Here is a 24,163-nt window from a genome sequence, read left to right as displayed (position 1 = left end):
TCTCCCCTTTCTGCTGAACAAGCTCCCCATCTTTCCTATCTGCCGTGCATTTCAGACGCGACAAACCCTCACAAACTTTCTGCAGAAACCTCTGCACCAATCACCGACACCCTGCAATAACGCAGTTAAGATGGAACTCAGCACTGAATCTTCCTCAGATCGTTTCAACAATTCACCAAGGCCATTGAAAACTACTTTCACACACAACAGTACATTTATAACTTCCCACCCAGATGTGGCCTGCAGACTAAAATACGCACATCACGTGTGCCCATCATTAACACAAATCTTCCCAGAGCTTGGAATTTTTCCTCCCGATGCAGATTTTCATTAACAAAGGGTTGCCAGAATTTTTCACAGCAGTGAATTCCAGCCAGTTTCGCAACCATCGTGGCCCTCATTTGCTTAACTTGTTTATGAAACTGACATATAAAAAGTCTTAAGTGTTACTAAAATCAGCAACAAAATCACAAACTGACATCTACAGCTTCTCCTGTAATCACAGAGCTCTATCTGATCATGGAAAGAATACATCTGATACATCACACAAGTCGTATCAAATTTGTGTCAGCTGCCATCCCTCTATTTTCTTTCAAGCATTAACAAGCAGACTGTTTGAAAACTCTCAGTTACACAGTTCTGTATGAAGATCTGCAACTTCTGAGGCAACGGTCTCACACTCAATGCCTTAACTGTCACAGTTAAGTCAACATGCATTGAAAGAAGAAAAGACTCAAGAGAAACAAAGGCCCCATCTTAAGGCAGCCATACAGAGAAGCGAAGCTTGGGTTGCACAACTCTGAACACACAAGCGAGAGATCCACCAAGGAAATACCTGCGGTACAAGTGCTCTGAAAAACATTCCATACGCTCCCAAGTCAGGGCCATCCCACTACTTACATACTATGTAACCAAGCCAAATCTTAGTTTAAATACCAAAACAAACCCTTCATTTACAAAAGAAATGAAATAAATAACAGATTTGATTTTTTTGGTGTCAGTTCAGGACTTTTGTTCCAAAGTATACAACTGCTTCATTCATTTTCACAGGATTCACAAAGATTGTAGTAGCTTTAATGAAAAAACAAAAACAAAGCACCCATGAAGAGAAGTCTCCTTTTCCTTTGATGTCATGAAGTTTTAACTAAATTTTTGAAGAGTCAAAAATACTTGGCTGCATTTCTCTTCAATTCCACTGGCCCTACTGCTGAAATGGAATCAGATCAGGGAAGCCTGGCACTTTTAAGATTCCTTTTAAGGATAAAGTCCCAAACAGATGGACATTATTAGCTATTCTGGCAGTATGGTGGTACGCTGGAGACAGAAAGTAAAGAACAGAAGCTGATGGTTCACAGCACATTCCCAGTGTCTAATGTATCTCCTGAAAAATCTACTCACTGACAACAAGTTCAACTATACCCAGCAGAATACAACACAACATGAATAAGTAATTAAAAAAATATAGGCATGAAAGGAAGAATTGCTTTTAATAGACATTTCATTATATAAAAAAATATTAAAGTTTTCCTTACTGTGAGTGTGCAAAGATTCTGATGAAATTGATTGGAAGAAGTTGTATACTCTCTGATTCTGCAGAAAAGCTTGTGATGTATTTGAAAATAGCTGCCTGAAATTTAAGGGAGAATTTGTTACAACGTAAGCAATGTTCCATTGGAAGAATACAAAAATATTACAGTACCACTGAAGAGCAAATCTGACACCTTTATAGGGACCAGAGAGTAGATGTGAGCACAGTGAGGTGGTGGGTGGTGCATTTCAGCAGTGGTGACAGTGATGTGAAAGACAAGACACTTTCTAGACAGCTATGCAGATTTTTACGAGCATAGCATGAAGGCTCTTGTTCACTGCTGGCAAAAAGGCACAGTTAACAGTGGCAACTGTGTTGAAAAACAGTGTTTTGTAGCTGAAAATTTGTTCTATCTAACAGCATTATTGCACTCCTTATAGCTGTTGCAGTTTCTATGGAAATAAACAGGAGGCATCACTTTCGGAGCGACCTACGTGTCTATATTTTTGGCCAATCAGGTGCATAATTAAGACCCCCAAATACACATTTATGCTCAACTAAAATTGTAAGAAAGCAAAAACTTTACACAGTGATGCCACTGTTAAAAGATTATTCAGACTGTATTCTAGCATAGCCACAACTTAGTTTATAAACAGTAATGACAACTCCATACTACCACATAGTTGGATATGTTCACATGGTATCCTCAAACAATCTGTGGGGTTTGCAATTATCCTACTGTTTTACAGCCTTTTTCTATTGTAGATAAATCCTTTCTATTTAAAATATAAATCCTATTCTATTTAAAAGCAGTTTGTTCACTTAAAAACTGAACGTTTATTAGTCAAAATTGAGCCAATAAATGACAAATAATAGAGAACAAAATAAAGGAAATTTGGAGGGAAGGGCTGAGGCACACAGCAGCTCTGTATCTCCTAAAGATAAGCTACTGAGACAAAACCCAACGATGTGAGAAGCTCACACCCAAATATCTGCAGTATTTAGAGCAGGAGCTTGAAAAGAAGTACTTGATTACTTCAACACGTATTCAAGAGGCAGTCTGCCTAACCTAATAAATCATTTAAGTTATTGTGAATAAGGTTGAATAACCCCAACAGAAAACAAACCTAACAAGATTTATAACAAATGCAAGAAGAACAAGGGAGGTACACTCAAATTTATATTGTTTTTCTGAGTTACAGGATTTGAACAACACGTCCCTCATCCCAGCAAGGACTATAGACAGCAGGTCTTGAGATACTGGCTTTTTTCTTATAAATGTGTGAATTCTATTTTATTTTATGCATATGCCTCATTACCACTGTTTATTCTTTTACAAATGCTGTTCTGTGTCATTCTGCCCTGACTTAAAATCAGAAACTCTGAGTTACTGTTCTTAATATTTCTAAATATATTTAGTAACATAAAGGAGATAAGTTGCTCCTCCCTGAATCAGCAATCATTGCTACACAGTACAGCCCAGGCCAAATATTTCTGTGACTGTATGATTACTCCTTCAGAAGACCATGCCATTAAAGTCTGAGAACAGAGTCTCAATTTCAAGAATAAGAGACTAGACTATCAATTTCATTACTGCCTTTCCATTCTCTTCAAAAACGCCATTTACCCAACAGAATTTCCACTGTGCCTAGCAGTCACCTAGTTTGATCCCTCTTCAAATAATGCATTTCACACAGAATACTCACCTGATTATGGGCTCAAGATCAGCATGCCTTCGTTCTTCCCTCTTCTGAAAACCCTGATTTAGTGCTCTTAAAATGGTCTTGTCAAATGCTTCAGAAGACAGTTCCTTTGGAAGCTGAGAAGAAGGTTAAAAAGGTCAATTACTCATTTCACATATATCTTTGTTCACCATCAGTCTTTGTATCTTTTGTTATCAACAAAAAACTCTACTGTTCCAGTTTGAATAAGGTAATTTGAAGACTAAGTACAACAAATTATCATAATTTAATTTGCCAGAGAAACACTTTGCTCTAAATTCTCACATGAAATCCAGGCGTAGGAAGCTTTAAAGCATTCTTTGAGAGGAGATGGAGATTCAGAAATTTACTAATGCTATGCTCTTTTTTGGAGTAATTTACAGCCTTTTTTGTTTTCTTTCTTTAATCTTTTCACACAAAGAAAGCAGGTCTGAAAATAACAAGAACAAAACACCAGGGAGTACGGCATGCACTGTACTCACTACCACCATGAAATTATTTTGAAGAAAGAGAAGAAAAAAAATGTTGTAGGTTATGTAATACAGCTGGCAATACTGGGATTACTCAATAGTAAGTCCTTCTCCAGTTGCTCTTAATACCCAACTTGTTCATCAAAATTCATTACGACCATTTCCAATCACAAAGTGAGGCTTTCTGATATTTTAGCTTATAGTGTAAAATTATTGCTATTAAAGAGCACGTCAATTTTAAATGAAAAATTCTCCCTAGAAATTAGAAAACAGAGAAATCCCTAAAAGATTTCTCGCATTTATGACTTCCAAAACATGCACTAAAATATATGAAAGCTGGTGACGTTAATTTATTGAGAAAAATACTAATTTCTTTAAATGTTGGTGCTGTTAAAAGACAGTCATAGCAGAAATGCTTTCCCTATACTTAAAACTATCGCTGATTTGGTTAACATCTGCCATAAGTTATGATCAACAGCTCTAAGCAATTTATACTACAGCAGTATCTCCCTTTTGTGCCTGGAATACACTCAACCCGGAGTGCCAGCTGCCTATTACACGGGCTAGCAGTGTAACAGCCAAGCTCTAAGCAATTCTTTGACTGAACTGCTACTAACATGCAGACACTGTGTCTAATGGAGATAATTGCTGGGTTAAACATGCCAAAGGAAATCCTGGAATCCAGACAGACACGCTATTAGTATCAGTAGGATGATACAACACCTGAAGTGCACTACAAACCCAGAAGGAGACACTTCTGAACAAAAAGTAGCTTTCCTGACCACTTTGGCTTTAATAATGCTACTAAGTATCTCTGACTAAAGTATCTGCCAGTGTTAACTGAACGGGAACAAAAAAAGCTCATGCTTTTTGTTGAAGAAGCATGCCCATGAAGAAGCATGGGCAAGAGCACACTTCCTCCTGTCCTCATGCTCTGTATTTAATTTTATCTTAAGAAACAGCTACAACTATTTTTGTTTTAAAACTTTCATTAGAAGGGATTCAGCTCATTCAGGCTTAGATAAACCCAAGTTTAGGTTCTTACTATCTTACCTCCAGGTAATGCTTTATTACAACAAGCACATTTGTCCTTCCACACACAAGGGTAATATCCTGCACACAAATAACTTCCTACGCTTATTACCTAATGGAAATTGTTCTTTAAATACAAGGCACCGAAGTTACTGCATTTACTACATTAGCTTTTCCCACCAATGCTTCTAGCCTGAAAACTTCCTTATGCAGTTATCTTACTTTTACCTACCCACAAACATGGAATTTCCTATCAGGAAGTTTGATCATTCCTTTCTGTTTTAGGAAATACAGCGTACTACAGTACAGCGCCAACAGGCAGACTGGAGATTAGAATACCAGAAAGCCAGCAGGCAAATATGCATGACCTTCACAGCATTCATACCTCTACCGTGCTTTTAAAAGCAAGATACAATTTTTATCCTACTATTTTTAACAATTCCTTCTTTCTTCTACTGGCTATCAAACCACTTCAAACCAAAAGGATTTTTCAGCTGCACAATTTCTCCACAGAACCACCTTAGCAAGCTCCTGACAGCTTGTGGCTGTCTCCCTCCTGTTCTGCCACCTTCTATCTATCCAGACTCTCTCGTAGAGGGAGCAGTCAGCCAGCACATGGAAGTGCCAATCAGTCAGACGTGACAGCTCTGCAACTGTACATTTTGGATCCTGTTTGCCTCACTCCTCCTCCCTCTCCTGGAAGCAAGTAGGTACCAGAGAACCCATTTCAAAAGCTTGCGTGCATCTTTGCAGGTAGCAGGCGTACACTTTAACACTCACTCCAAGAACTGCAGGGGATCTCATACAACAGCCCTGCTTTTAAGGTTCTCTTTGGGAATAGAGGTATTTTGCACAAGTAGTTGCTAGCTTTTCTCAAGTGTAACTCCTTGTGTCAGTGAATATACCTTTGTTCTGCCAAATGCAATGGTAAAATTAAAAACTGTTATGCTTACAACTCTGCCCAATTAATTAAAAACAAAAAATTATACCGCTGAAGTTATTCCAACAGGGACACAATTAAGCAAATCAGCAGCGTTTGCACCTATGCTTTAATTCTGTGGGAAATATCAAACATAGTAGTGCATAGTTTCAACTATAAAAGCAGCTTCCCAGGAGATTAATGTTCTTATTAATAAGAAATTATTAATATTTGTCAGCCCTTTTTCTTATTAATAATTTTATTAACATCTTATCTTATTAACATTTATGAATATCTTAAGTGTGGGTATCAGAGAAACACGGCCAGCCTCTTTAGCAGTCTGTGGGGACAGGACAAGGGGAAGCAGCCATAAGCTGGAGCACAGGAAGTTCTGCAGCAATGTGCAAAAGAACTTCATCACAGTGAGGTGACAGAGCACTGGGCCAGGCTGCCCAGGGAGGGAGTGGACTCTCCTTCTCCGGAGATGTTCAAGACCCACCTGGATGCCTACCTGTGCAGCCTGCTGTAGGGGGCTTGGACTCAATGATCTCTGGAGGTGCCCTCCAGCCCCTACAGTTCAGTGACAATTTATGTCATCTGAAACTCCCCACATATTTTATTCAGTATTTCCACAATACACATTATTATAATGGTTAAGATAATTGTTAAAGAAGCTTTTGCTTTTGCAATCATATCCCAGAATTTAGAGCACTCCCAAACAATACCCGAAGTTATAAATCTGATGTGTAAATGCTACTTTTCTATTTTAATACATACTTTTAGTAGGAATTCCTGAAGCTCCTGGTGTGTTTTTGTTACACACGTTACCGAAAGGTCAGACCACGTTACCTGAACAATGAAGGTGAAGAGAATGAGTAAAGTTTCTTTTTTCCAAAGATTACACATACCAATCAGGTGATTTTAATGCTTCCATAAGTCTGATGATCTCAGTAGAAGAGTTAACACTAACAGCTAGTTGAACAGTAGGCAAATCAAGGTTAACAGTGTACCTTTTCAGACAGGTACACTACTTTTGAGCATGCATTTGAAGATCACTCTACTGTTATTTGTGGCTAAATGTATTATGAACAAATTCAGATAAATGCACTGAAGTTCCAGAAGATTACTTTCTGGCTCTGAAAGAAGCCAAGCAGAAGGCTGTGTCATTACAGGACTTGCATCAAACAGTTGTCTTTAACTTCAAAAAACAAAGCAGAGTTGGTTAGATATACTGGATTTAGTTCTTGCTGCCATCAGAAAATACAGATATATTTCTGCTTATCATACATATAAAATAATTTTATCTGCACTGGGCTTGAATTGTATTTGGTCATAAAGAACTCACCTGGGTAGGGTACAATTCATAAAAATATTGCAAATTACTGAAGAAGTCACTCAAGAATAAGACAGCATTCTGACATACGCTTCTATCAGATTTTCAATATTTCATGGTTCTGACACAACATGCAGGTATTAAAACAGCACCTGCACGTGCATATTTTGAGAGAAAACTTGGTTAGATGAGTGCTGCCTGGTTTTAAGTCCACCTCTGGCCCTAAGATTCCCATCATACGCATGGGAGGATTCTGTGCAGTGAGAGTGGGCATGACAATTATAAGCATTAATTCACTCTGAAGAGCAGATAAGATAACGTTAACCACCAACTGCCTTCAACTTAGTCCTCAGAAACACCAGCTACTCTTGCAGATCTCATTTAGGAAGTCATGACTGTACCTGCCATTATAACCTTACAATACCAGTGTCTGAGAAAGCATAAAATAATCTGCAGTGAGGAACACAGCATATACATGCACAGATGAGGAGATGAAACTCTCTTCTAACAGAACTGAGGTGGAGGTGTTTCAAGCTTACTCAAATACTTCCCAGAATATCTCCAAACATTCCCCCTTCAACAAAGACAATCAAAACCACTGTCAAATCCATCTACATGCTGAATTTTCCAAATAGTTTTGTCAATTTAAATATTGATGATCCATACGAGCATCCTGTACAAACCTCTGCTATCTATTATTGTATCTTAGTACCCAACTGAGAGATTATGGGGACAAAATTATCTACCACAAGGTAGATAGTATCAAGAAGTACTTGATAATCGTCAAGATTTTGAGGGCTAAATTCTAAATTCTCAGCAAAAGAAGGGTGATGATTCATTCTTTTTTCAGTTGAATTTTAGCTTCAGACTCATTCAACACGTAAGCTGTTGACCTCCTCAAAGAGCTTCCACGAGCACATCCAATGATCAGTTATATATATGTAACATTTGATCTACAGCATTCTTTTGTGTGCAGATCCTGTACCTTTCATGATTCACATCTACTGGCCATATGACTGATGATGTTAGTCAAGCTTTGCTAAGGAAATGCCCATTCTGACTGAATTAGAACATCACCACCAACAGCCTTAGCAGCTATTATTTAACCCTACAGCCTTTAGTATCAGATCTCAATATTGAGAGCCTGTTTTCCAAAGTAGTAAGAAGGAATGTTTCAGTTTTATGTAAAATTTAGTCACACAATTATTTTATATCATACATGAAGATGATATTATCATACATGAAGACTATCCTGGGAAGACCCTTAAAATTTGTTAGCTTTTTTTTTTTTTTTTCAGAAAATGAAACCAAACCACAACAAACAGGTCTATCAGAAGCCATGCTTTCCTGGTAAACATTCATGAAAGACATCTGAGATGAACATATGACTCCAAGTAACACAGAGCTGCAGATACAAGAACTGCACTCCTATGTCACTTGACCAAATAATCAATTACCTTTAATTTGCTGTGCTTGCCCCAAATTAGAGAAAGCCAGGTTTCCTGAAGTAATGTCACACACCCGACTGCTGTTAGTGCTTTACACCTTCCTATATTATGCCTACAATTATACAAAGAAGCCTACTCTGCACACAGAACCAAGAGAATTGTAGGATAATCCCAAGAATTTCTGAAGAGCCTAAATGTAATTAAAAATGACCTTCTGAGCAGGTCTTTGAAACAAGCTGTATGCCTCTACAACACATAGATATCATGAAGACACTGGTGTGCTGGAAGTTATTTGCTTACTTTGAATGTGTACTCCAGATGTTTGTCAGCCCTTTTTCTTGGTACTCCTTTCAGGGTTATCTTCTCAATGTGTACAGCTGAAAGAAAAAGAGTTTACTGTACATACTAAAATTACAGTTTAAAAACATATCTACTTATCTAGCTACTCTGAGTAGTGCCATACATCTACTGACTCAGAATAACTCCCTCTTTTTCAGGTGCTATTTTACTGTAACAAACTGTAGGGGGCAGGTAGAACCTTGTCCTCTTCAGTGTATTTCTCTGACCTGACCACAGTTCTTTCATTGAAGATCATGGGAATTCCTGCATTAACCAAGACCTTACTTGGACCTGAAGTGACATAAATACAACAACCACTGGAAGCGAAAAAGACAATGAAAAGAAGTCAAGATTCATCTTTATTCTGAGAAGTACCAAGTGCTGAAAAAAATCCCAAAACAAATAATCTAGTGACAGTGTCTTCCACATCTGTTCCTGAAACATTAAGTAGTGGTGAGAGCAAACTGAGAACCACATTTCTAAAAACCACTTAGGTGGAAGAAATGTCTTGGTGAAGGCCTCAGAGACAGAAATGAGTGTTAGCAAAGAGAGAACAAGGAGCAGAAGGTCACTGTAATCACATCAGAGTACCAGCAGATTGAACTGAAACAGAAGCAGAGCACTTTAAAGCATTTGCTACTTTAACACTCCTTCCCTGAAGTGTGCTGTGCTTAAGATACAGGCAAATTCTGGCTGTGACATAAACAGCAGCAACTGTATGTATGGCCTTCAGGATTTGGAAATGTTCTTGAGAGCACAGAACATTATTGTTGTAATACTGTACATAAAAATCCTTATAGAGCTGAGATAGGTGTATCAGCTCCCCTGCTACACCATTCTAAGAGTTCAGCAGAATTTTGTTCCTTCACAAGCACCATCACGACAAGTAAAAAAAAAATCTTATTTAACAACAGCTCCACCAACTACACGCCACAAAAGCTCCATCCCAGTGCTAACACTCTCCTTGCAATTCTTAAGTCCCACTAGACATACACTGGGAAACACTCAAAACAGCTACAACTATGGATCTCCTACAAGTACTTGCTACAAAGCATATCCTAGGAATTTAATGAGTTACCATTTCACCCATTTGAAACAATCTTGAAGTATCACCCCTGTCTGAACACGCCTGAACTATGAGTACCAAGTGTATGCAATGCCCTTAATAGAATAATAAGCAAGCACAAATAACCCCAGTGGTAGTGTTACAACTCTCCATTCTTTTCTTGGGAAGAGTGACAAGTACTGAGTTGGAACAGCGTGTATATTGGCTGTGGTCAATACTTTGCCTAGAAGTTAAGTAACAGGACAACTGGTTTGTTTTTGTCAATTAATGAAGATTAGTTACTGCAAAATCAAAGAAATACGGGATGAGCTGAGGTTGCTGTTAGAAAAGGCTATGGCCTAACATTAGTTTTGGCTAACTGAATCTTTTTAACAGCCAGTGTTTAAATCAATATCAGCTGGGCTGATATTCAACAGTTAATTAAAAAGTTGATTCCCACGACTGGAACTAAGAATAATGTTTTAATTTCCATTATTTCCCTACATGCATAAATTTAACATACATTAATTACAGAAACTAATCACCACCATTAACATTCACATACAGACACGCTTTTTTTCTAGTAAGATTGTGTTTATTTTGATCTATTGATGTTATCAATGCTAAATATATTTCTTCTCTACCATAAAGACATCTTATTACACGCTGTAGCACCCTTAACTTCCTCAACTTCTTTTGCTGCAGTCAATGCTCAGTCTTAATAAATGATACAACAGGTAATTACTGTGCTGTTGCAGGACAACCTTAGCTTCACAGTTTCAATAGCCTACTTTAAAATCTTGTTTCCACAATTACATTTTAGCTATTCTAAATGGCTAGACCAAGAAGAAATGTTTGAATACATGAGCCAATGAGGCATGTAGCATCTCTAAATGTATTCGAAATGTAGCAGATACAGTCAGGGTGATAAAGTCAAGCATGCGTGTCACTGCTTCCATTTTAAGTATTAAAACTTCAGAGAACCAGTATCATTAAAATTGAAAATAAAAATAATGTTTTAATGGTCTGCGCTGTTTTTAACCCACTAAGGAGACTATATTAAGGACTCTATATCATAAATCTAACATATCACTATCACAAAATTATTCTGATCCCTCGCAGCAGTTTGTTAATATGGTAATATAATTATTGAGATGTATTTAAGCATTTAGATAGATTCAATTATTCAACTTTGCTTCTGTTACTTAATTCAAGAATGCTGCTGCTGAGTTTCCCATTTCTGTTTCTAATTTGTGAATAGGAACATTCTGTATTTAGAACTCTACAGCAGGTTTTCAAATATGACTGTTGTCTGTAATCTCACATAATCTTTCTGATTGGTTTTTTGTTATTGTTTTGTTTTTCCCAAGGAATTAAAAGTCTCAAAGCACAATTAAATCTCCGCAGTAGAGGCAAAAGGACATTTATCAGGATAAAATAGCAAGCTTTTCCCAGATTGCTAGCTCTTCACTAACTGGTGGATAATGTAAGCTTCCCTTGAGTAGACAAGTGAGCTGCTTGCTGAAGAATAAAGGCTAAGATAAATCTGTTTCCAATACTCACGTCTTCAAAGTGTTCTAGCAATCACACTAATGTTCTGATTGTGCTCTGAAGCCTTATCCTTCCTCTTCCCAGCAGAACCAAAAGTGATTTACTTCATAAGGAAAGTTCTCCCACTTCCCCAAGCTACCACTCCTCTAAAACCTCTTCATGTGCCTTTTTCCTTTCTTTATTCCTTTGTGTTTTAAGACTAATCAGATACAACCGAATGATGCAGCAAAAGCCATTCACAGATTCAAAGTATGTTTAGTTTTGCTTCAAAAACTTTAATAATGCTAATACAGTGACATAAATTTTCTTGCCTTCTCCCAAATGCCACATCTCTTTCTTCAGGACGAAGCCCATTTGCAATCAGTTTTCATACATGCAGTCACTAGTATTTAGCAACTAACAAGGATGATAATATGTCATAATAAAGAAAAGACCAAGTAATGAGCAGAGAAGCTAACACACTTACCAACCACTCCAGATTTAGATGAGTACAAAGACAATGTAATACAAGAGCTGGTTAGTTACAAGCACCTCTAACTAACAGAGACTTCCACAACTTCAAGGTGAGTTTCACCTTCAAAAAAAACCCAAAGAGCTCCCCAGAAGAAAGTGCAGGCTACATACCTTCTCGCTGAGGTCTATGGGAAGCCATTGGTAGTCCATCATGAGGTGCTGTGGTCCGTTCTAGCAAACTGGTCTCATTACCTGACGTGCAATCACTGCGGGAAAAGTCATCCTAAATTGAGAAGGAAAAAAAAAAGGAAGTGTATTAATAGAATGTAAATAATACAAGCACTCTTAACAGCAGAAATCACACCATAATAGCTATATTAGTGACACATATTAGTAATAGTTGTGTAGTTGTAATAGTCTCCCAGCGTGGGAGGAAAACAAACTAGGGAGAAGAACTAACCTAGCAGAAAGATGTTAAGTAAAAATGGACTTTGTGTGCTTTTTTTCTCCTAGGGTAACACAGAATCATAGAGTGACCAAGGTTGGAAAAGACCTCCATGATCACCCATCCAACCATACATCTACCAGCAATGTTTCCCACTACACCATTACACCCTTAGTACAACATCTCAATGTTTACTGAATGCCTCCAGGGACAGTGACTCCACCACCTCCCCGAGCAGCCCATTCCAGCACCTGACCACTCTTTCAGAGAATAAATTTTTCCTAACATCCCCTGGAGCACCTGATGCCATTCCTTTTAGTCCCACCACTAATATGAACCTACATAATTTTTCCCAAATTGAGAGAAAACGTTTATGTATCAATTTACTTATCCTTCAGTGACCAAACATTAAAAACCAATCCAACTAGCCAACATAACATTCAAAGCAGTGTAATGCCTCCAGTGACTTTAGAGGTAACAGGTTTTGCCAGTTAACCAATGTAAGTGTACATTTCAAAGACGTGACATAAAATAACACCTTAAAAAAAAACATGGGCACAGAATTAGGAAATACTTGGAAGTTAGCAGTGAGTTTATGTTTTAAGTCAGGTATCTCATTTTACTTGCAACAAGTAAACATATGAGCTTAGTATATGCATACAAGTACCATCAATATGCAAATATGTCGACCTCTGGGCAAGTGGGATGGCATGCAGGGTAGCAGCAACACAAAGGAGGAAAGAAGGTTCTCTATTTAGCACAAATCAATGACATACTGTTCTTTTTTATTAAGTACTGGAAGGTAGAACAGAAGTTTGTTTTCTTGAAAAAGCTTTCAAAAGAAGCAAATCAGATGGAGAGTATTCACTGCACCACAAATACTTAGCTGTCTGAAATATTTAGGTCTGTGTGAAAACTAGAAGTAAAGCAATATCTTACTAGAATTTCTTAAAACATATATGCCTTTAGATTGCACTGCAAACGGGCAGAGGAACTGGAAAGCACTTCAGCTCTCTCACCCAAGACAGCATTTGGCTTATGTACTATACTGAGCATCAGTAATTTCAGCTTTCAAAGCAATGTGACTTAAGATACACAGCTCTCGTTGTGTCAAGCTAAAACTCACACCAACCCCTAGTCACTCTGTAGACAAGCTCAGCAAACTTCTTTACTGACCGAAGCATCCCTTCATGCTCCAAGCGTCTAACAGATCACAAACACAATGTCAGACCAGGAACAAGAATGGGAAGAAGCTGTGTGTCAGTCGGACTGCATTTTAGCAGCTCTAGCAAATTTGCAAGCTTCACAAGTATAGCCTGGTGAGAGCCACTCCAAGATCTCTTGTAGACTCCCACTGACAGTTTTGTCTGCTATTTCCTAACACCCAAACACATAACCAAAAGCAAGTGTTTCAGTTCTTAAGTGCTAACTGGGCATGCAATATTCACAGAACTGTTAGCATTTGACCATTAAATTCACACTGTTAAAACGGATTCGCTTAAGACTGTCCATACGTATGACTAACTGGCTGTGACCAACTATATTAAATTAACAAGTTCAGTGCATGTTTTGGTATGAATCTTCCTGATATGAAATCAGAGAACTGAACCCTTTTTTTCTTTACAAAAAATTTTTATTAAAAAAAAAAAAAAAAAAAAAAAAGACAACGTTTATTGCCTGGTAGAAGTAAAGCCTTTGTTAAATGGCATCCATGTGTTCTGCCAAAAGCAGCTTTGATATCATCCACACCGCATGCAGAAGACAACAGAAATTTGCATTTATTCTGACAGCAGCTCTCCAACTATTAAATTTTTAAGAGCTGAAGGCAGAGCTGCACTCATTTTAAGGAGTCAGCTGAGAGTTATACCTGATCATCACTTTCTTTTACTTAAAAAAAAAAAAAAAAAAAAAAAAAAAACCACCACAAAAAGATTTAAAACCAAATCAATTTAAAGTCAGATTTTATTTTGCTCTTTAAATCAGGACATTTGTTCTATTAATGGAAAAATAAACTGCAGTCTATTCTAAGAAATAACTAAAGTGAGGAAGTCAAATAATTTGTCAGCAGTTTTTAAAAGAGTTTAGAAATAAAATTTATTTCAAACATATATTTTGCTCAGATAGAAGCTTTACTGCTTCTGTCAAGAGAAGCAGTAAAGGTTGCTGCTGCACCTCTTCAAACTAGCAAACTGCTTCTCACCAGCAGTATACACCATCCTTGTAACAATGTTCAAATATTTTTGCAGAGAATTATTCTACCACGGCTACTTTTCTACCTACAGCAACATTCTCCGTATAAGATGAACTACGCTCACATTCAAGGGCTCCCTCTAAACTGCAAAATAATATGGGCTTCAAACCTGCATTTAAACAAGCCCTGGCATGGATATTTTTACACATAATTGTAAGCACAGAAAAAAAATAATTCACTTGAGAAACTCTTCACCTGGCAATTTAAACCAGTATTACATGCATGTATTCTGTGACTGACAGCTTTCATAAGACGTGATGGAATACAGATATACAGAAATACAGTCAGATAAGAGGCAGCTTCAGCCAGCTCTGAAATGGAGCTGCTGCCGGTCCACGCGTAACGCTGCTCGCACATCTGTGATAACATATTTCAGCACGGATAAAAAATGCCACACAGCAGCTGAGAGAAAGAGCAGCGAGTAAAGCACGAGGGAAGCAGCTCTGCAGGCCCACGGTCAGTGCAGGAGGAGCTCCAGGTGTGGAGCAGCCCTTTATCACTGCAAGGCTTTCTACATGTAAAGATGCTGTGGTTTGTAGCGCTGCTGATCGTGATTAAAATACAGTGAAGCAAGAAGTGTGGGTGGCCACAAATGAGTTGCCAGATAATTCATCTGATAATCTCACAGATCTTTGTGACGTTAGCTACATTTCTCTTTGAAAGTGAAGCAAAACAGTGCTATAAAAATTGTCTGGTCTCACAATCTAGACCAGAGCACTGCAGCTAGAACACCATTCCTGGTCGTATGGTTGAAACAAGTACTGTACTAAAGAGAAAGACCTGGTGCTTGAGATGCCTTTTAAGTCACAGGACACAAGCATCAGCTGCTGAAAAAGGTGAGTCATACTGCTCAGGAGGACACTGCTCTGTTAAACTAACATATGTGAGCTAGTCTACACACAACAGATGTCCACACTGCCTTCTATTAGCATAGACTGCTGATGAAAAAAATGCCATGCTGGTATCGGTTTGGCAATATGTAATGAAATCTGTTACTGGATAACATACTAATCATTGTGATTGATGCACATAAGTCTTCTGATGTTTGCACTGCACTTTCATAAAAGATCTATTCATGCATCAGCTCTGATGAACACTAACAAGGGAAACCTGCTTACAGCAGTTGGATAGCTTGATTAGTTCTACATGCCAAAAAACGAAAGCTTGTTTTTCTGCAAGACTTCAGTTGATGTGCTGCTAGGGGCAGCCTTGCAGGCTGTGCAGATGCAAACCAGCACAGCTTACTCATTCATGTATAAGTGGGAAACTGGCAAACAAAGCCAGATGTTAATAAACAAACATGAAAGAAAGCACCATTCTTAAACGCAACACCTGTACCTTAGATAAATGTGAATAACATCAGAGTAATCTCTATTAGATTCACAGAATCATAGAAGAGGAGAATATCCCGAGTTGGGAGATCTGGTGCCAGCCATGGGACCAAAGCTATGATTCACTCAAAACAATCCTTACAAGCTGTTGTCCTTACTGCCATACTGCTATACAGCAGATGCAGAGCTATGTAGCCATGCTGGCACAAAGGCTCAGTAAGACCTCTTACAAAGTAAACAGCTGAAACCTCACATTATGTACGTGCCTGCTGAACCCTCTCCTGATGACAAGAGCAGAAAGATGAAGCCTTGAGACGCAAGACCATATGCAACAGAAACTGCTTTCTATTACTTAGTTAGTGCTGTTGCCTGGATATAGAGAGAGAGCACATTCATGCTGTCTTGTACTTAAACGGAAATTCAGCACATGCACCTAATACTCATGGATGCAAAAATAAAGCAGGGGTAGCAGCAGACCCAATTCTTGAAAACTTGTACAATGATGACAACTGTTGATGCAGCAGATTGTCACCCATGCAAAAAAATCCTCTTACTCTCTTGAACAAGCTGCAAGCCAGATGCAAGATAAAACCGAAGGCAACTGCTCAACTGGCATTGCTGCTGAGTTACACTCCAGTTTGCAAGCTTTTAACTTCACAGCTCCAACAAGTGTGCAACCTTAGCTAGTGGGAGGTGTCCCCACCCACAGCAGAGGGTTGAAACTAGATGGTCTTCAAGGTCCCTTCTAACCCAAGCCATTCTATGATTCTTCTCTAACTCAGGCCATGACTGGAGCTCTGCATCCAATTCTGAGCTCCCCAGAACAAGAGAGACATGGACACATTGGATAGAGTTCAGACAACGGGTCACAAAGATGATGAAAAGACCGTAGCACCTCTTCTCTGAGGAAGGGCTGTGAGAGCTGGGACTGTTTAGACTGGAAAAAGCTCAGGGGGATGTTGCCAGAGAGGAGGCTGGGAGTGCACAAAAAGCTGGGAGGGGACAGCCAGGACAGCTGGCCCCAGCTGACCACAGGAATATTGCATACCATGTCATCATACTCAGCAATAAAAGCTGGGGGAAAGAAGGAAAAAGGGGGGACATTCAGAGCAATAGCCAGGGTTTGTCTTCACCATTATCTCTGAGGAGCTGTGCATTTCTGGAAGTGGATTAATATCTGCCTGCCGGTGGGAAGCAGAGAACAGACTCCTTTTGCTTTGCTTGTGTGCACAGCTTTTCCTTTACTAGTAAACTGTCCTTGTTTCAGCCAATGAGTTCTCACGCTTTTATCTTTCAGATTCTCTCTTCATGCCACCTGTGGAGAATGAGTGACTGGCTGTGTGGTGCTGAGCTGAGCTGCCTGCAGCATTTAAACTATCTATAAGAGGCAGCAACAATATACTGCGAGGGACACAGAAAGCTTCCAGTAGGTTGCCAGGTGATTTGGGGAGTAAGCAAACCATACAAAAGCTTCAGCAATTCCACACAGATCAAACTGTAGTGCTGCAAAATCACAACAATTTTGAGACAAAGGGTATACCAATCTCTAACACAGGATTATTAACTTCAGCTATCAAGGCCTATGGCAACTAAACTTGAAGAACCAGGCATCTCAACAACAGCAGTGATTTTCAATGCTGACAGAATGCTGCACCCTATGTTTGCTCAACGCACAGAAAGGTCTTCAACATCCATCTGCACCAGAATTTTTACCTGGACTTAAACCACAATTTCTACCCAACCTAGCCAGGCCATGACAAACACAGATCTTGCAGCTAAAGCCAGTAATGTAGCAGTTCAGATGTTCCTGCATCTCCTGTTGGTTGTTTGTCCCACAACTTCGTGTAGCTTCAGTGTTGTCTGTTGACTGAGAAGAAAATTACTTGGATGTTTAGACTGATACACAGAAGTCATTCTCACAACCACCTACAGTGACAGAAAGATTGAAAAACATCAAGAATGGTTCACTGAAGTACAATTAGTACTGAGAGGTGACAAAGCCTTCACTACTTCTTCCAACTCCTTACACGGAATAATACATCTAAGATGCAAGGTTTAAAAGTATTCTTTCATGTACAGAAGTTCTGAACAATAAAAAAATCTGTCATTCTCTTTTCTCTCTCTCCTAAGATAGCTTTGAAGGCTTTAAATCCCTTTTCACAATTAAATGTATTTTCACTTTCTTCCACCATAAAGGACAAGATTAGGAGGCTAAGGAAAGTCAGGAAGCTTACGAAGCAATGTAATTTGCAGCCAAATCTTTGAGCTTGTCTTCCACAAACTTCAGCCTCTACAAGTATAAACAATGATTTGGAGTATGCTAAAGAGCCTCATTAAATCAGGGAGGAAATGTAGATATTCAGTAGTGTCTTCCAAAACATCTATGGCTAGACATCAATATCAACAAGCAAATGGGATGCAGAGATTGAAGTAGAGAGACATGTACATACTCTAGTGCTGTCATAGATACTTGTCTTACCTCTGGCATCTGCATCCATTTCTTTAGAAAGAATAAACTGAGAATCCTCATGACTACAAGCCCATGAAGATCCTACTGACTACAAATAACATTGGGCGATGCTGAAAACCCAGCCACGGCTTAACAACAGTAAAGTAAGTGCAAGCATTAGGAAGCCATGGTATACCTGCAATGCTACCATTGCTTATTTAAGACAACAGAGAAGAAATTGACATGGAAACCAGAGAGAGGTTGATGAAGCCCAAGGTAAGTTCACTTAACAAAGCTCTTTCATTTTATCTATGACTTCCTTTCCAGAAGCCTTCCAGAAACATTTCTGGACATCCTTACCTCCTGTTTCGAGTGAGAAAAATTTCTGCTAAGAGACAAGGGTGTTATGGTCACTAAGAGAGCACAAGCACTTTGTATCTCTGTGTGCAAAACATGTAAAACATCATACCATAATAAAAAAAGATTTCTGCCAACAATAAGATGGCAACTTCATGCTTCTGCCTCTTATTTAAACCAGCCTGAAAACACACTTTCCCTCACACCATGATACTTAAAGCTGAGTATATTGGTCTATTGCAGATTCAAAATGGGATTGCCTGTATTTTCCCTCATAGCTCTTAGAATCTAAAATTAAGTTCTACTATCTTTCTCAGTGGCAAGTCACTGAAGATCAATCATGAAAGTACCTTTCTCCTTCACAGACAAAATAAACCATAAATAGAAACTATTAAACCAAGTATTCTGTAAATAGAAACTTTCCCTTTGTTTTTAAGTAGGGACTTTTGCTGCAAAGAATCCTCAGGTCAACTAATTACAATACTATTCACCAAACAATTACCTGCAGGAGATAGCTTATTTCAATAGAACCTCAGTTCTGTTACCATCAAATATGCCTGATTAAATGCTCCCATGTCTAACACAAATCACATTTATTACGTTAGCATGTATTCAGACCTCCTTCAGTATCACAGCACTCAAATTTGAGGTGTGGAATTGAGCATGACAGACAATAAACTTCGACCTCTACGCACATATTAAAAATATATAATCAACACATGAATTAAGCTGTGTTCTTTGATTTAAAACGATTATATTATAATAGTGATATCAGCAGACTTTTAGCACATTGGTAAGTTTGGCTTATGAATACAGATGTGAATGCTGCTTGTTTATTTTTATATGTAACTCTACATTCAAAGTTCACATTCTGCACAGCTTAATTCACCAAAGGCTTGCTTTCCAAGTAGTGTTACTCCATCTTCATTACAAAAACTGCAAATTGTATCAGGTGTTTCTGCCCTAACTAAACAAAGTGCTTCAGAACATTTAGTTAAAGAAACAAAGGTTTTGCAATTACAAAGCAATCCTACCTCTGCAGATCCCACCCCATCAGCACTCTCCCCAGTATCTTTGAATCTACCGACCACTTCCAGCTGAATTTGTAAAAGGTTATCACTAAGAAATGTTAAGTTCTTAAAGGATAATTAGAACAGGAGACCAAGAGTAGCAATTCTATTAATCTTCTATCAAAAAGCAACTTTAACGTGAGGTCAATCCTACCAGACAACAAAGATGTAACTTTTTTCCCCCTGTGATTTTGATTGTGTATTCTGGCTAGTGTCTTTGTTGTCTGGTAGGATTGACCTCACATTAAACACTCATATATTAAAAAGTATAAATATGTATACATAAAAATATATATGAATATTTATACATTAAAAAAAATAAAACTTTACATGCCAGTAACCAGAACACATAACCATCAGTCAAATTCTTCACAGGTGAACCTCTTGAGCACCACTGCTCATTACAGCTATATATTCTAACTCCTGGAAACCACAAAGGATGCCATTTTATTGGACATCACATGCAGTTCACATCTCAGAACCACTGAACAGTTTAGGTTCAGTTTGGAAGGGACCTTGCAACCCACCCAGTTCCAACCCGTGCTGTAGGCAGGTCTACTACCCACCAGCTCAGCTGCCTAGGGCTCCATCCAACCTGGCCTTGAGCACCTGCAAGGATGGGGCAGCACAGCTTCTCTGGGCAGCTGCGCCAGGGCCTCACCACCCTCTGAGTGGAGAACTTACGATGCATATCTCACATAAACTTCCTTTAACAGCCATTTCCCCTTGACCTATCACTACACCTCCCGACGAAGAGGCCCCCCTCCAGCTTTCCTAGGGGGGCTGTCGGTCCTCGCTCAAAGGGCTTCACGCCACGAAGGGCACAGAACAGTCTGTCAGGCCCGGAGCAGAACCGATCTCCTCCGGAGCTGATCTCACACGACCGCGGTTCGGCGTATTACTTCTGCCGCACAGGGCACCAGCTCCCTCCCCGGGACCCTCGGCGGAGAGCCGGGAGCGTAGCGGGAGGGGCGGCTCGGGTCCGCCCGCGGCGCTACGTCGGCGGGGAGCGACGGCGCCCTCCCGCTATGCAAGACGGGGCTCCCCGCCCCCGGCCAGAGGGAGGAGGGGAAGCCGCCCTGCGGGCACGTGACAGGCGCGCAGGCCCCGCCGCCGCCATCTTGAACGGGGGCGGGAAGCTGGCCGCCGGTCCTCGCGGCGCGGCCCGGGGAGGGGTCGGGCGGCGCGACCCCAAAGACGGCCCCGACGCTGCCAGCGGGGAAGGAGGTGGGAGGAGGACGCGGTGCGGCCGCGACGGCTCTGTCTTCCGCACCCGGGAGACAAAGCGGGAGGTCAGCCCTCCTCCTCGCGCCTTGGGCCGGGCCGCGGGCCGGCCGCCGCGGCGCCATTCGTGGCTGCGGGCGGCGTTCTCCGCCCTAAGGCCGTTTCTGCCCTCCCCCCGGCCTCAGCGAGGAGGGCACGGCCGCTGTCCGACGCCTCAGGGACGGGTTGGTGCCGGAGGGCCCGGCCGGGCCGCGAGGTGCTGCTGGAGGCCCGGCCCTTCCCACCTGAGGCCAGCCCCAGGAAGATTCAAAGAGCTCTTTATAAAGCATCTCACAGCATAAACGCGGTGCCCTGAAGGCACTAAATTTCACAGATTAAAGAAGGATAAAAAGCACGTGGGCACCTGACAGGATTTTATATCAAGTCCAATTTCACAGTACGGCTGCATTTGCAGAGGGAAACCTTTAACCATGCGTACTCTATTACCTCGAGTGTGACATCCAAGGGTGTCCACTACACATGTGAGCTGAAAAACCTCAGCAGAAACCCATCGATGCCTCCGGTCCCCACTGGCCATTAATCTCTGGAAGCAGCTCTGCTTTATTTACAATTTAAGAAAGAAAAAAACCCCGCAGCAGGGATGCAGCTTCAGCCCTGTGCAGACCAGGAACTATGTGATGCGTATGTTCAGCCAAGCTGGGCCCGGCCACTCGGCGTTCCCTCAGTAAATGAAACCACTACAACTTGGAAGGCTGTGTTGACACTGCAGCCAGAACGCTGCACAACACAGACTTCAATTCCAGTAGTCTATAGCAGTCAGCTCCCCGATGCCCTCACCTGGGCTCTGAACAGTCGTGCCTGGGGTGCCAGCCTGTTAGGCAGTGTGTTTCCAGTTACTGGTGCTTCAGACCTCGTGAGATCAGAGCCCAGCCTCACCGCTTCCTCCAGCCCCCTCTTCTCTCCCTGAGAAAGGACTTCCAGGACTCATTTTGGGATAGCTAGACTTGGAGCAGGCCTAAGAGCCAAAACAAACACTTTTTGGACTTATGCTATGAATTATGATTTCAGTACCGTAACATCCACCCACTAGTCAATGACCTGCCAAATGTGCTTTGGCCTTAAAACGATACAAGCCTTTACTGAGCATATTTGAAGTCTTAACAATTCATCCTCATCTCCTTCGAGCACTACTCAAAAGCATATCCTTTTCCCACCAAACTGAGAAAGGGGCTGCCGCTACTTCAGCAGGTCAGCAGTTTTTCAGGAGTGGCTGAAATGGACAGCACTGAACGCAAACTTAAAAACAACTGTTTGTGCTGCTTTCCACCTTTTTCTGTTAAGTCCCCGATGAAAACTTCACGTGTCTGATTTCAGCAGTCTATCTGCATTGTAAGTACCTATCTTCCAGCCCTTTCTTCCTCTTTGCATGAGAGGCCATCTATAGACCAAAAACCATAGAGCTCCAACACAATGGCTTGGTTGCATAAATACAGGGCTGATTTTTTTTTAAAGCCGACATTTATCAAAGGGGCAAAATGAGATTAACTGCACTTAGATACAGCTGCTGCAAATGAGGGTACTCCAGTGCCACTCAAGGAAAGTCTGTGTTCTGGGATTGCTGCCTTTCAGCAACAAGTGGCACATCTGTGCTCAAGATGTGCCTCGCTGCCTCCTGACAGCCACACAGAAATTCAGCTTTTCTTTCCACAAAAGCTCCAGTTGTGACATTTCAGTTTGCTCTTTCAGTAAAACGACTGCCAACCTCCTTCCCCAAGACCTTCAACCGCCTCACAGAACGCAGCTTTGGAGAGGTGCAACCCTACAGACACTGACCCTCAACAGCTACCCTGGTCCCTGCCAGCCCCACTATAAATCTCACTGGGAAGGGGGGGGGGAGAGGGGGCAGGAAGAACAGGTTCCATGTAAAAATTACTCCAACACCTCCTATTGTCCCAAGCACCTTGTGAATATTCTATGGTTTCTATCTAGCACTATTACACTATTACTATTATTTCCGTGAGTTGAGTTAAACTGCCTTGCCATCAGGCCTGTGGTGTGCGAGGAAGCGTACCAGGCTCTACGAGCATTCAGCATCCTACATTCTAGCAAGGAGGGTCTGAGAAGAAGCACACCAGAACATTCGGCTGGCCAAGAACAAGAACCTCCCCCTCCCCCCCCCTTCTTTAAGTCACGATCAAGCATTATTATGTTATTATGGCACAACACAAAATTTGAAAACCAGATTGGTCCAAGGAGAAAACCAGAGAAAGCCACAGCCCTGCGTGGGGGGCTCTGCTTCAACCGATAGGAAATGGGGAAGGGCTGAAGGATAGGGGAAGAGGAAGGCGCGGCGCACGGCATTACCTGGGCCCGGTGGCGGCCGAAGCCCTCTTCCTCCTCCTGGTCCCCGCACAGGGCCCTCCGCAGGCGTTCTAGGTGCTCTCGCAGCGTGACCCGCTGGTGGAAGGAGAAGGCCGGGTGCAGCGAGGCCATGGTGAAGAGCAGCAGCAGTTCCTCCTGCGCGCCGAAGCCCAGGCCCTGGGCGGCGGGGAGAGGGCCCTGTCCGTTCTCTCCGGCCCCGTCCATCACCATCACCACCTCCTCCTCGTCCTCGGCCCCCTCCTCCTCGGCGGCGCCTGCCCGAGGCCGCCGCGCCGGGCAGCTCTGCAGGATGGAGTCCACCTGGGGCAGGAGGCGGTGCAGGCGGCCGGCCGCCTCGCGGTTCTCGGAGCCCAGCAGGGCCAGGTAGACGATGAGCTTGGAACGCACGGCCGGGTCGCGGAAGTCGCCCAGTTGCCCGGGGTCACTCAGCCCGTTGGCCTTGGCCTCCGAGTCGCGGAGGCAGTGGTAGTCCTTGCGGGCCAGGTCCTCCAAGCAGGAGCCAAGGAAGCGCAGCTCCAGCGGGTTGCACAGGTCCAGCAGCCCCACCATGAACTCCAGCCGCTGCGCCGAGCCCAGCACCAGCCCGAACCACTCATACACCGTCTCCTTGTCGGTGCGGGCCGCGGCCGGGCCGGGGCCGGAGCCTCCCGGGAAGGCGGGAGGCGGCGGGCCGGGGCCGGGCCCCGGCCCCGGCCCCAGACCGTGTAGCTGGCTCGGCCGCTCCAGCCCGCACCCCCGCCCCGCGGCGGCTCCCCCGCGGCCCGGCGCCCGGGGCACCTGCTGCGGCTGCGGCTGTTGCTGTGGCGGCGAGGGGT

At 41.8% G+C, this 24,163-nt stretch overlaps 1 protein-coding gene across 1 annotated transcript in view; it reads right to left on the bottom strand.

Annotated features, from left to right (window-relative positions):
- ZCCHC2 (zinc finger CCHC-type containing 2) overlaps positions 1 to 24,161 on the bottom strand; it is a gene marked incomplete at its 5' end in the record, with an annotated part of 40,498 nt that extends 16,337 nt beyond the window's left edge. The window contains 6 exons of the mRNA XM_042839283.1: positions 1,533 to 1,627; positions 3,235 to 3,347; positions 6,448 to 6,519; positions 8,752 to 8,828; positions 12,011 to 12,122; positions 23,331 to 24,161. Coding sequence (XP_042695217.1) covers positions 1,533 to 1,627; positions 3,235 to 3,347; positions 6,448 to 6,519; positions 8,752 to 8,828; positions 12,011 to 12,122; positions 23,331 to 24,161 — 1,300 coding nt within the window. The remainder of the gene's footprint in view (positions 1 to 1,532; positions 1,628 to 3,234; positions 3,348 to 6,447; positions 6,520 to 8,751; positions 8,829 to 12,010; positions 12,123 to 23,330) is intronic.
- Positions 24,162 to 24,163: the final 2 nt, after the last annotated feature.

This window comes from Centrocercus urophasianus, unplaced genomic scaffold, assembly GCF_019232065.1.
Source record: "Centrocercus urophasianus isolate 14NV4802_14NV808 unplaced genomic scaffold, USGS_Curo_1.0 seq_11, whole genome shotgun sequence".
Lineage (NCBI taxonomy): Eukaryota > Metazoa > Chordata > Aves > Galliformes > Phasianidae > Centrocercus > Centrocercus urophasianus.
The sequence above is the reverse complement of the archived record's forward strand: the minus strand, read 5'-3'. Positions and strand labels throughout refer to the sequence as shown.